This window comes from Microplitis demolitor, chromosome 1 (genome assembly GCF_026212275.2).
Source record: "Microplitis demolitor isolate Queensland-Clemson2020A chromosome 1, iyMicDemo2.1a, whole genome shotgun sequence".
NCBI lineage: Eukaryota > Metazoa > Arthropoda > Insecta > Hymenoptera > Braconidae > Microplitis > Microplitis demolitor.
In genome coordinates this window covers 18719833-18731840 of record NC_068545.1, presented here as the reverse complement: position 1 = coordinate 18731840, position 12008 = coordinate 18719833, and the positions used below count along the sequence as shown (strand labels likewise).

General features: G+C 31.8%; 4 protein-coding genes across 4 annotated transcripts; 1 reads left to right on the top strand and 3 right to left on the bottom strand.

Moving 5' to 3' along the window:
- Positions 1–27: 27 nt before the first annotated feature.
- Positions 28–1774, bottom strand: LOC103578136 (pancreatic triacylglycerol lipase). Its single transcript, XM_008559105.3, has 5 exons — positions 1138–1774; positions 973–1076; positions 505–905; positions 199–444; positions 28–119 (listed from the first exon to the last, which is right to left on the bottom strand). Exons 1-5 carry the CDS (start codon positions 1615–1617, stop codon positions 46–48), a joined length of 1305 nt encoding a protein of 434 aa, XP_008557327.3. The 5' UTR covers positions 1618–1774; the 3' UTR covers positions 28–45.
- A 218-nt stretch (positions 1775–1992) lies between these two features.
- On the bottom strand, positions 1993–5449 carry LOC128667286 (exosome component 10). The gene is made up of 4 exons (XM_053736846.1): positions 5247–5449; positions 2734–5123; positions 2487–2646; positions 1993–2136 (listed from the first exon to the last, which is right to left on the bottom strand). Exons 1-4 carry the CDS (start codon positions 5364–5366, stop codon positions 2077–2079), a joined length of 2730 nt encoding a protein of 909 aa, XP_053592821.1. The 5' UTR covers positions 5367–5449; the 3' UTR covers positions 1993–2076.
- Positions 5450–5666: 217 nt separating this feature from the next.
- Positions 5667–7397, top strand: LOC103578158 (protein seele). Its single transcript, XM_008559141.3, has 4 exons — positions 5667–6030; positions 6093–6205; positions 6786–6992; positions 7059–7397. Exons 1-4 carry the CDS (start codon positions 5928–5930, stop codon positions 7239–7241), a joined length of 606 nt encoding a protein of 201 aa, XP_008557363.1. The 5' UTR covers positions 5667–5927; the 3' UTR covers positions 7242–7397.
- On the bottom strand, positions 7338–10362 carry LOC103579001 (GPI transamidase component PIG-T). The gene is made up of 7 exons (XM_008560280.2): positions 10019–10362; positions 9770–9947; positions 9127–9358; positions 8584–9049; positions 8370–8522; positions 7844–8090; positions 7338–7748 (listed from the first exon to the last, which is right to left on the bottom strand). The coding sequence occupies exons 1-7, from the start codon at positions 10200–10202 to the stop codon at positions 7478–7480; spliced, it is 1731 nt and encodes a 576-aa protein (XP_008558502.2). The 5' UTR covers positions 10203–10362; the 3' UTR covers positions 7338–7477.
- Positions 10363–12008: the final 1646 nt, after the last annotated feature.

Sequence of the window (12008 nt, the reverse complement as noted above, 5' to 3'; positions counted from 1 at the left end):
ATTCATTTCTTTTATTAACTTGCAATTAAGCAGAATTAAATTCATTTAATCTAGATACTCATCTCTGAAATCATTCTGCAGTTGTTCCGCTAAATGGGACAAATCTCTGGCATCGATATCTATAGAAAAAAAATAATTAAAATATTTACGTGTATTGATAATTAATTATAATAATAATAATAGTAAGTAAGTAAGTACAGTAGAAAGGCTTCGAGCTGGAAGTGACGACGAAAAATGAGCCGCGAGTTGAATAATTGGGTGCATTTATTCCCATTTCGCTGCAGGTATTTGAATCGCAGGTTTCATTCAGCGACTTTACAGCTCTCCTGTATGATCCGTCCCACGTGTGGGCCCAAAATGATCCATCTTTCAACAACGCTGCGTTTATTGACTCGGTGAAATAAACATATGAGCGGCCGTGACTACAAATTGCTTCGTTTATCACTGAAATATAAATCAATTATTAAATATAATTTATAATTATAATTATTAAAAATAAATTACCGTGTTTTGGAAGATTAAGAAAATTAAGTGACGATCCATAGTTTCTGACACACCCGGGCTGAGCTTTACCTCCGTTGGGGTAAAAGTCTACGTGGCCGATCGGTTGAGGAAGACCTAGACCGAGTCGAGACATCAGTTGCCCGTTTGTGTGAATTATATCAACGAAAGGAGCATCGGTGACGTCTAGTGAGAGACTGCTGTTTGTAAAACACGGCTGAGCTGGATCCAGTCCAGTTATACGCGTAATTCTCCATGCCGATGTTATTTTTTTGAATTCATCGGCTGCTACTCCGCAGATATGCGCGCCCAGGCTGTGTCCGATCATGTGTATTGGACCCCAGCTACTTTTTGAAGACCCTGGAGACTCTGCCTCCGTAGCATTTACGATGTGGGATAAAAGTCTGCGATAAATATCAATAAAATATATTTTTGGTAACTAATAATTAAATTTGAGTATCAGTTACTGACTTGGCTATCTCGCGACCTACAAATCTTGTATGTACGGCAGCTTTATAATAATTCCAGGTGTTACCATGGGCACTCCAATCTACAGTCACCACGTTAACATCCTCCTGAAAGTCAATCAGGCAATTAAGATTTGAACAAAAAATCAGAGCAATGAAATATAATTACCAATAGACGATACGCTTCGTCCATTTCTCGTATCCAGGACATCTCTCCATCAGATAAAAATCCATGGACGATGATAACTGTCTTACGTTCAATTTTAAAGTCCGTCCACTCAAGCCCAAATTGATTTCCCGTTAAAACGTGAACTCGATGAGGTTTTTTTCTTGACGTTAACGTAAATTGAATATCCAACTCGTGAGTATGTGAACTACCAGGTTGGAATACCCAGTCGAGTGCGATGGCTATCGTTGACCCGAGTCCGAAACAATCAACTTCCCCGCCTTTAAATAATCTTTTATAAACTGTCGCGGGAAAACTGATTTTTGTACCATTCGGCCATACCGGAAATATTTTACGCTCAGTCACGGTTCCATTGACGGCCTTGGTGTTGTTATGATTATAAATATTTGTCTGGTTGCTACTGATACTGACTTTTAAATTATTGAGTACAAAAAACAATAATATTAATAAATACAACTTCATTTTGATGCGTCTAAAATTTATTTGTCTGTTGAAATAAATGTTTTCTACTCTATACTAATATGTAGTGATCAAAGTAATTAGGTCGAAATAGTTGCTGAAGGCGAAAAAAAAATTTTCGATCGTAAAGCACTCTCTGATGTATCATGAGTCGTGTAAAATGAATTAAGATAAGACATACAAGGTCATCGTGTGCCACGATGTCAGTTATTTTTTTGTTCGATTTTCCATGTTGATTTACTAATCGATCTCACTTATATCTAGTCAATTTTTTATTCTATTTTTTTTTTTAAATCAGAAGACGAAATCTTTTTAATTACAAAACATATTTAATAAATTTTATTAATAATTTTTTTACTTTTCTACTGAAAACAGTAAATTCGATAAAACTTTATTTTATTTTATATGTATATATTAAATATATATACATATTTATAAAAAAAAATATTTAATACATGTATTTTAAATTCCTAATTTTTCTTTCTTCTTTTTTCCTTTTCCTTTTTTTCTCTTGTCTTTGTTCTGAAAACAAAAAAAAAAATTATTATTTAATAAAAATTAATTTGGTATCATTAGAAAGGTCTTGACTTGAATCTGTGGCTTTTTATAGTTTAAACTCTTTTTTATTGCCAAGTATCGAGATAAGTAAACTTATCTGGTCATTCGAATAACATTTAAATTACGCGGGAAAAGACGATCGTATTCATTTTATTGTTTAAATATAAATTAATATTTTAATTATTCAAACAAAAGATTGTAGAGTATAGATTTTAATCAACAGAAAAATTCAAGTCATATTCAATAAATTTGGTAGTGATACTCGGGCAGGGACGTAGTGACTGCAGGTTGCTTGAAAATAAATAATAAACTACCTGTTGTTGAATAAACGGCGCAGATTTAGCAGTACTAGTTTTGCTACCACCTTGAAAGCTGCTGAAGTCAACTTCTTTGTAATTAAAATTTTTCTTAGGCAGCATGCCCTTTTGTTCCAGCTCTTGGCGATTTGCAGACTTCTGTGCTTTCCGCTTCAAACTAAAAAGAAAATTATAATTACCAAATACTTCTTAATTATCAGCAATAACTATAATTATAAATTAATGTCAATAAAAAAAAACTTACTTAGAATTAGAGAAAGCAGTCAATCCCTTAACAGAATCACCAGAATTATTTACCGAATTATTCATCGCTTTTTTCTGTTTCTTAGATAACTTAGGAGACTTTTTCTGGCGACAATCATCAACATCATCATCATCGCTATCATTCCTCTGACGTTTTTTCAAAGGATTAACTACAACTTTACCAGTACTAGCAGGTGCCGGAGTTGTGTAATCAAGCGTCTTATCAACTTTAACATTTTTTTTATCCTCTTCAATGTCTCGTTTCCTTTTCTTCGTACCAGGTATCGAGCTCAGTGGTACCTGAAGATTGTCCTTAGACTCCTTTGCAGCTTTTTTTTCTTGTTTCGCATTTACAACATTCAAAAAATGTTCACGAACCCGCTCTATGTGCTTGGCAGTGTCTTCAGTATCTGCATCAGCCAGTCTTTTCTCAATTTCAGCTTTTCGTTTCTCCTCATCTTCCTTCCTCTTGCGTTCTTCTTCTTCCAGCGCCGCAATCATGGGTATTACAAGCTTGTACCTCTGGAACGGGCTGACAAATAATTTCTTAGCTTTCAAAAGTTTCGCTTTGGTACTCGTCGAGCCTTCGTCATCAGAATTAATCGGGCTATCAAAAACAGTAACTTGGTGTTTTGCTTTGTCATTTTGTTTTGATGATTTAAAATTTAATTTGCTACTGGTGTCAATATTACTGCCTTCATTATCATCATCATCATTAATAAGACAGGGTAAATTTGCTTGAACTTCATCTCCACTCATGTTGTCATGCGGCGACCACATCCAGATGTCAGAATCAGCAGCCTGATTATTTAAATTAACTCGCGGTCTTATTTCCTGCTGCAGCACTAATTTAATCAGCGGCTGTTCTCTCGCTTTAAGAATCAACTTATGAAGTTTCAACAAATTCTGTCTCACCAGCGGCGGAATAGGATTGCAGCAGGCAAGTATACCCTGCATTTCACGCGGCAACGTCTCAGCAATATTGAGCAGCATGTGGTTCGGCAAGACATAACCAGTACTGTCGTCTTCTTGCCTCGCTGTAGCGTCTCTCCACATGAATAATTCCTTCAATGCATACAACTGCTTGTTGTTGAACATCTTCTGGCTCTTCCGGTACATATTCATGCAGCTGGTCTCATCGCAAAGCGGTTTCTCGTAAATCTTTTTACAAATATCAACACCACGGTCATAAACAGCTTTTATGATGTTAGTCTGACCGTTTGCGGAATCAATCAAAGCGTTTTGCAAAATGTCTTTGATGTAGAGTAAGTAGTGAGTGTCTTCACGCGCATATTTAATTAACTCTTTGGGCAGAGGCCGGATTCGCCAGTCCGCGAGCTGGAAGTGTTTGTTCGGGTCCACGTTGCAGTGAGTCTTCAACAAGTAAGCCAAGCTGAGGTAGGGCAAGTTTAAGTGTTTGGCTGCTTGGTGAGTGTCGAACATGTTGACGATGTAGAGCGACAAGTCACGTTGGAGCCACTGGATGTCTAGGTCTGCTCCGTGAAATACTTTTAATACTGATGGTTTCGTGAATATTTCATTTAAAATATGTAACTCTGATCGTAGTGAAAGAGTGTCCACTAGATAATCAGTGTCTCTTGTTGATATTTGCATGAGACAAGTGATCCCCAAGAATGAACGGTAGGAATGATGTTCTAAATCAATTGCTATCTCGTCATATTTCTCTAGATCCTTGAGCATTATCTGCAAATCTTCGGGTTTCTCAATCATTATCAGAGGAGTTTCATCAAGTGGCTTATACTTAACTGGCTTTATTTTCATCAACTGTTTTTCAGGAGGGGAAAATCTATCGAGTTCAAAATCGTAGGGATGACAAAAGACTTGACCGTTCTCGCCGTCGATTAAATAAATTCCAAGCGGCTTTAAACTGTTGGGTTTGTCTTTTATCCGCGGCTCCCAGGGCTTTGAACTGTTGTCAATTTTATCTTTGAAAGACAACTGAGGTCGCTGGACATTTTTAGCTGCGAGCAGTCTTATTGCCTGCGCATTTGTCGTGTCTGAAGATTTAGGGCTCGGAGTTGAGGTAGACGTGTTCCAAGACCCGCAGTTATTTTTGGTGGAGGTCACTATCAACTCGACACCAGGGTTTCTTTTTATTCCCGCCTCTTCGTCTAGCAGAACACTCGTGCGGTCCAACAGAATGTCATTGGTGTCTATCAGTAGTTTAAATTTCTCTTCAGTGTCCCGAGCTGTCATACTGCCAGCGACTCCAGTCCTCGCTACGATCATCTGCATTAAATTCTCAATCTTCTTAGTTTGTTTGATTCTGAAGTTTTTGAATGCCGAAAAACACGAGTAGTATTGGAAGTTCTCTCCCTTGGGCAAACTGTTCGATGCTTTGATTCCATTTCCCACGCTACTGAACCCCGCCTAAAATATAATTTTCTTTATTATAAAGTAAATTAAAAAATAATTACAATTATTATCACTATCACTGTAAATAAGATAAAGTGAGTCTATAACCTGAACCACGTGGAGAATTATTTTTCTTACCTTGACATAGTCATCGAAACTTTCAAATTCCGGAAATAATTTTTCCATAGTTTTTGGAGTCTGTGAATTTTTTTCACTTTGATTTTCATTTATTAATTTTTCTTTTTCATTTTCCCCCATTTTTATATTTATTTTAGGTTAATTAAGTAATCAAGTGTTGAACCTAAAAATATGAAACATATTGCATTTGTGGGAGTTTTAGTTTTAAAAAATCTTTATGACGATACAGATGTCAGCACATGCTGGCTGATGACTTTTAAAATTTTGAATTTTAATTTTTAGGTAACAGAAAAATTTAAATGACCGACTGATGAAATTTTTCATGACGACCCATAGTATATATGTACAATGTAAATATACATAAATATAAATATAAATATAACTATAATTGTATGTTTATCTGTAGATATAAATGTATTTGATGGAGGTGCTGGTACTGGTGGCATCAACGTGCGGCTTACACGTGGGCATCAGTCATTAGTGAATTTAATTTAAACGGTTGAAGAAACAATACGATACAATACAATATAATACGAGAAAAAAAATTTATATCACCTTATCTCCAGTAGTTTAACTCATTCTAGCTCGAGTGCCACATGTACATTAAACATTTTTAATTGCAGTGGTTTATAATTAAAATTATTCATTTATTCAAAAAAAATAAAATAAAATTCTGTCAAAATGCGAGTAAATATTTTAATGCTAATTTTGTGTTTTGTCTTAACAAATGCACAGTACGATTTTGACAACGGGGAAGTTTACGCACACGAATTGAAATGCGTTGGTAAGATATTTATCATTATTTAAAATTTAATGTTGGTATTTAAAAATTTTTTGAAAATTCAGTTTGTAGGGCAACTGTCAAAGAGATAGAAAATGCTTTAGGACAAATAGATCCCGCTCATCAAATTGAAGTTGGAAGTCGTATTGACGCTCAGGGAAATATGATTAAAAAAAAGGTAATTTAATAATAATAATAAATTCTTAATTATAAAAATGTATAGTTTTAGTTTTGTTATTAATTAAATTTAATTTTAAATAAATTTACTTTTTGTTCAGGTGAATAAAAAAGTCAAAATTATTCAGTCATTACTAATTTTATAAAAATAATATCTTTGAATTTTAAGGGCATTATCAGACAGTGCCACCCACTTTTTAAAAATATTCAATGACTCAATGTCATAAGCGTATCAAAATTTAATCAATTGATAAAAAAAAATAACTTACAGTTGACATTAATACTCAAACGAAATTCGTGAAATTAAATTCAGTAAAATCGATGTCAATTTTACAATTCGAATTTTCAAATTTTGTAGACTAAAATTTAATTACCAAATTTCGTTTAACTTCCAATTGATGTCAACTGTATTTTTTTTTAAATCTACATTTCAGTGAAATTGCAACTTTGTCTTTCAATCAATGCTTTAGTTCTTTTTTTTAATTTATTAATAATTCTGATACTCTTATGAGTCATTTAAAATTTTTTAAAAGTGGGCGGCACTGTTTGATAATGGCCTCAAAATAATCATTTTTTTTTAGGTACCAATGATTAAATCAGAAACTCATTTTTCTGAATTATTGGAGAACGTTTGCGTTAAACTAGACGACTACGTCCGTGCCAGATATAAATCTAATGGAAAGCTGACGATATTTAATTTAATATCACCAACTGGTGGTATGAATCCTGACATGAGTAAAGTTAAAATTGTCCAGGATAGTGACCTCAATAAAAGTCTGCGGTTTACCGTAAGTACTATGACTACAGCCCAATAATTTCAATTATCTATAAATTATTAATTTATTCAATTTTAGTGTGAAGAAATAATTGTCGAGAATGAGGATTACATAGCGAGTATTTTCAACAAGGGAAGTTCTGATGCCGTTAATCAAATCTGTACACGATCGCTGGGTCTTTGTAAAGACTTTGATTCTGATAACCAATCTGACAGCGAAAATTACGACGACTATGATAGTGATCACAATGATGAACTCTGATAGATATTTTTGTTTTACTTAAAGTATATTTATATTTTTAGCCGGTAATGATAATAACCACGTATAGTTAATTATTTTAAAAATAATTATCAGAGATCGAAAATGAGGAATGTATTTTTGAATTTAACAAAGTTTACATAAAAATGAATGAATTAATTATAAGTTATTTTAATGAAATTAAATTTAATTAACTGTTAAAATTGATCTATTTAAATTATTTAAGAACAAAAAAAAATCTATTCTTCCTTTTGTTTCTTCTCTGATTTAAACTTTGATAATATCGATTTTACTGCATTGCTAACTTTATCTTTCCATCCTTCTTTATTGTTTGTTTTCAAAACAAGTCTTTTAGTTGAAATATTATGCAAGGGACCGAACGCAAGTGCAACTGCAGTGCATGCTAAGCAAATAACATTGTAGGGCATACTGAAATCAGGAGTTGGTAAGCTGATTAAAATTGTTTCTGTTCGTAATTGAACCAAGTAGCCATCGCGTGATGCATTGAAGCTGCAAACAAAAAATGTACTTTTAATTACACATGTTTTTATAGAACGTTGATTAAAATTTAATCGCCATTGTTAGGATTTGAGTTGGTAACTGACCTTGATGTGATTGTACTCCCGTCAACAGGTAATCCTGTGTAATTTCTAGCTATCGGTAATAATGCAGTGATTATGGCTGGGCCCATATAAAAACCGTGATTAGCATCAGGTGGGTACTCTTGCCATTTTAAAAATAGATATTCCATTTGAATTGAAAATTTAGTTACTGAATGAGGCGGCAATCGAATTATTAGCTCGAGATAATACGGCTGCTGACGTTCTCTACCAGGTAAATATCGAAGAAGTACTGAAAAAAAAATGTTTATTTTTTCCTTATCATTGTTTACTGATATGCTGAATTTTATCAAGTAATTTTCAATTTTTTCTCAGTTGAAAAATGGCCGACAAAAAGCCTAGGCTTAATTTACCAGTTAATTTTTGGCCTATTTATTAAGAATAATAAAATATCAGCGTATTTTTGGCCAACCCGGCCTTTTTCGATAAAATTCTATGGTTTCTGCGTGACCGCCCAAATATTTTTACCCGGACTTTGATGGACAAAAAAGTAATTAAATAAAATACTTACATGGTTTTATAACTTCATTACCACGTGTAATTTTCATGGTATGCAAATAAACAGATAAATACCAGGGGATATTTTCAAGTAAAATAACATCAATTGGTTGCCAGTGATTATTAAATAATTTAGTAACTAGACTGCCTTTTTCTTGGCCATATCCTGAAAAAATTGATCCAGTCATCAATTAATTTTTTTAAAACAAATAATAAATAATACATACCGATAATGTATCTGTTGGCAGACAGAATGGACGGGTAATTAATAAAATTAGTTCGCAGTTTATTATGTATGGCGGCGATATTAAAAATTCCCCTGGCAGTATGTACTCTGTTGTCATAGACAGCGATTTTATCTTGCTGTCCACCTCGGAGACTGAGAATCGTCGCAGTTGGCGGAGGTGTCAGCCGATAAGTATGAACACTTTTATTGGTCGACGTGTCAATGTAGATATTACTCAGGGTGGCCAGAGGACAAACCCCTTGGAGACCCATGCCAAAGAGTTTCCTCAGCGACCAGTCCTGATTTTCATCAGCCATTGCGTCGTACACCAGCGATATCGTTTGCCTTAACTCTAGAGATGACAGCGTGCATGATGGATTGCGACAGACTGTACGGAAATGGATACCTATTGAATGGTAATTTGTGTTGTGAATATAAGCTGAGTTTAGTAATGTCGCTAGACCCTTCTGTAAGTTAATTATTTGATTTTTAAGTTCCTGGATGGATAAGTAATTTTATTTATAAATAATTGATTAATTTATACCTTGGAGTCACATGGTAATAATTTTTTAAATGGTGTTAAATTTTCCGTGCAAACAATTTCACGTGGTAGAGACGAGTATCTCAAGTGACTAGAATTTGGTGATTTTTCATGAACACCCGTCGGCCGGAAACTGTACTCTGGTGATAAACTATTTGATGGGTCAACAAAATTAAGTGAGGCGCATAATAATCCTGATAATGCATTTGTTAGGCCTTTCCAAGCTTCGTTGACGCTATAAATATAATAAATATATAAATCTTGTGGAGGAATGGACCAGGATCAGGTGTGGCAACGCAGAGCAGAGCGGAAGGACTTCAGCTACACCTGGTCCTGCCCAGCAATGAAGGAAAATAAGGAACAAGACAGTGAAGGCGATGGACAAGTTCAGGAAATAATAAACGTTCTGTGAGTCGGAGAAGGCGATTACGAAATTCGTAAAAGAGTATGAACAGCAAATGATAAAAAAGTGAAGATTGAGGATAGTTAAAGGAAAATGAAGAAGATAAAGAAATTAATATATAAAAATATGAAGATACAGACTGTAAAAACTTATAGTTGTGCAGTAAAAGAAATAGATGAGTATAAAAATATAAATCTTGTGGTAAATGTAATTATAAATTGTAGAAATGACTAGAAAACTAACTCTTGGACATTTTCATTGAACCAAGCCCATATTTCAGCACCAGCACCAGCGTCATAAACTGGATATCCCCATTTCTGATACTTCCACAGTCCAGAGGTCAAACTAATATGTAATTCATCAACGTTGTGTCTTGCTATCAAAACTGCTAGACCTCTTGGAAATAAATGGGAATGATGAACTGTTGAGTGTCAATAAATAATTAAATATTAAATAATAGAGCAGAGTAATTGTTTTATTTTTTTTACGTACGATGCTCTGGGTCTTTTGGTATATGCCATAGAGTTGTAAATTGAAAATAAGCGTACACATGACCACTTGTCAGTGGTTTTATAAATAATTCTTCGTCGAATGAATCATTGTAGTAATTATTACTAAAGGCCGATGAGTTTTGTAGCAAATAAATACAAATAATTATAAATATATGTCGTATCATTTTTATTAATTAATACTTAAATAATTATTTACATAATTATTATGCGGTAAACTATAACACGTTGTAAACAAATTTTGTTTTCTTTTTTTGGTAATGAAAGGGAAAAAAACTAGGGCGAGATGAGCGCACTCTGGAGATTAGTTTTGTAATTATTTTATTTATTGACAGTTGGTATCATAGAAGTCTATGTAACTAATTTTATAATCAAAAATTTTATGTAATTATTTATATATTTTGTTACTCGTAGCAGTAAATAAGATTTTAAATGGCAAATGAGTCAGAATTCCCAGCTGTCATCTAGCGGGAGATCAAACTTCGATTTCATCTGACAGATCCATTATTTTTTTTTATATAAAAAAGTTTTTTTAAATTTTTGAATATATTTTTATAATTATAAAATATTTATTGATATTTAAATTTAAAATTTAAAAGTAATCTGTCAAAATAAAACGGCAATTTTAAAAAAGTTTAATTAAAGTAATGAAATTTCTAAAAAATGCGCATACGGATTTAGCATTCATCTAAATATGCATTTTTTAATTTTTACTCTACTTACAATTTATTCATTTATTCTAAAATTTAAAAGATTAACAATTGTCTGCTACATTTTTCATGAATTTATTTGAATTTCTCTAAAGAAAAAAATAAAATATTTTCCGAAACATGGCCTGGATAATTTATGTAGAAATAGTTATTTTATAAAAGTAATAAATTTAAAAAACATATAAGTAATTTATGAGGAAAGTATTTTTGTAATCCTAAAAAAAAAAACATTATTCACGTTTTATTGAAATATTTTATTTACATCTAGATGTTCTCATACATTCAGATGTCATAAATTTGAAATGATAAGTTAATATTGTAAATAAATAAAAAAAATAAAAATAAAAGGGTTAAATATTAAACGCGATTGAGTTCATAATTTAAATTAAATTAATAAAATAAATAAAAAAATAAAAATAAAAACAATTATTAGTTGTATATATTGACACATTTTGATCTTACAAATCCTTTTTATTACCTCACTAAATAAATCTATAATATTTAAAACTTGGATTTATTATTTTTATCATGACTATCTGCACACTGGTATTGTTAATTGCAACTCAATAATTTGTACCTTCATTATTTAATAATTAAAATATAAATTGTCTTAACAAATAAAAAAAATTTATTATTTTAATGATCATCAATTAACCGGAACACTTTAGGCGTAAGTCCGCACATTATTTATGTAATTAATGAATTAATTAATAATATATTAATATAATTATTATGTGTAAATGCAATTCTAGTAACGAGTAATATTCAGTCTAATTAAATATATAAATTTTTCTGCCCCGTAAGTTATATATTTTTTTTTAATTTCTCCAGAGGTTGAGATAAGAAGAGAATTTTTAAAAATTTAATATGAAAAATGATTAATTAGTAATTAAAAATAATTATAAACTTTTTTTATTTACAACTTTTTTTTATTTCACTTTATTTTTTAAAATTTTCATCACCTGACAGATATTTGAGTTTAGTTTTAAAAAAAACGTAACAATTTACGTTATTGTAACAAACTAAATTATTAACATTAGTAATTAAAGCACTCGTACTAGAATAGATATTTATAATTATTATTTTTAACAATTAAAAGCATAATGAGGAAAAATTGATAAACTGTAATTAAAATAATAATAATTAATAAACGTTCTCATAATTATTTATTCTCTCTCCCTCTCTCGCTCTGTTAAAAAAATGTGTCACAATATTCATATATTTATTAATTTATAATTTATATATTATTTAATAATAAATACG

Excerpts from the sequence above, each read along its gene's own strand:
- LOC103578158 (XM_008559141.3), top strand. The coding sequence starts at position 5,928 with ATGCGAGTAAATATTTTAATGCTAATTTTGTGTTTTGTCTTAACAAAT. Across the intron at positions 6,031-6,092 it reads ACACGAATTGAAATGCGTTG|TTTGTAGGGCAACTGTCAAA; the intron begins GTAAGATATTTA and ends TTGAAAATTCAG. Across the intron at positions 6,993-7,058 it reads ATAAAAGTCTGCGGTTTACC|TGTGAAGAAATAATTGTCGA; the intron begins GTAAGTACTATG and ends ATTCAATTTTAG.
- LOC128667286 (XM_053736846.1), bottom strand. The coding sequence starts at position 5,366 with ATGGGGGAAAATGAAAAAGAAAAATTAATAAATGAAAATCAAAGTGAA. Across the intron at positions 5,124-5,246 it reads GTTTCGATGACTATGTCAAG|GCGGGGTTCAGTAGCGTGGG; the intron begins GTAAGAAAAATA and ends ATTATATTTTAG. Across the intron at positions 2,647-2,733 it reads ACTGCTTTCTCTAATTCTAA|TTTGAAGCGGAAAGCACAGA; the intron begins GTAAGTTTTTTT and ends TTTTCTTTTTAG.
- LOC103579001 (XM_008560280.2), bottom strand. The coding sequence starts at position 10,202 with ATGATACGACATATATTTATAATTATTTGTATTTATTTGCTACAAAAC. Across the intron at positions 9,050-9,126 it reads TATTACCATGTGACTCCAAG|AAGGGTCTAGCGACATTACT; the intron begins GTATAAATTAAT and ends ATTAACTTACAG. Across the intron at positions 7,749-7,843 it reads GGGAGTACAATCACATCAAG|CTTCAATGCATCACGCGATG; the intron begins GTCAGTTACCAA and ends TTTTGTTTGCAG.
- LOC103578136 (XM_008559105.3), bottom strand. The coding sequence starts at position 1,617 with ATGAAGTTGTATTTATTAATATTATTGTTTTTTGTACTCAATAATTTA. Across the intron at positions 906-972 it reads GTAGGTCGCGAGATAGCCAA|ACTTTTATCCCACATCGTAA; the intron begins GTCAGTAACTGA and ends TATTTATCGCAG. Across the intron at positions 445-504 it reads TCTTAATCTTCCAAAACACG|TGATAAACGAAGCAATTTGT; the intron begins GTAATTTATTTT and ends TTTATATTTCAG.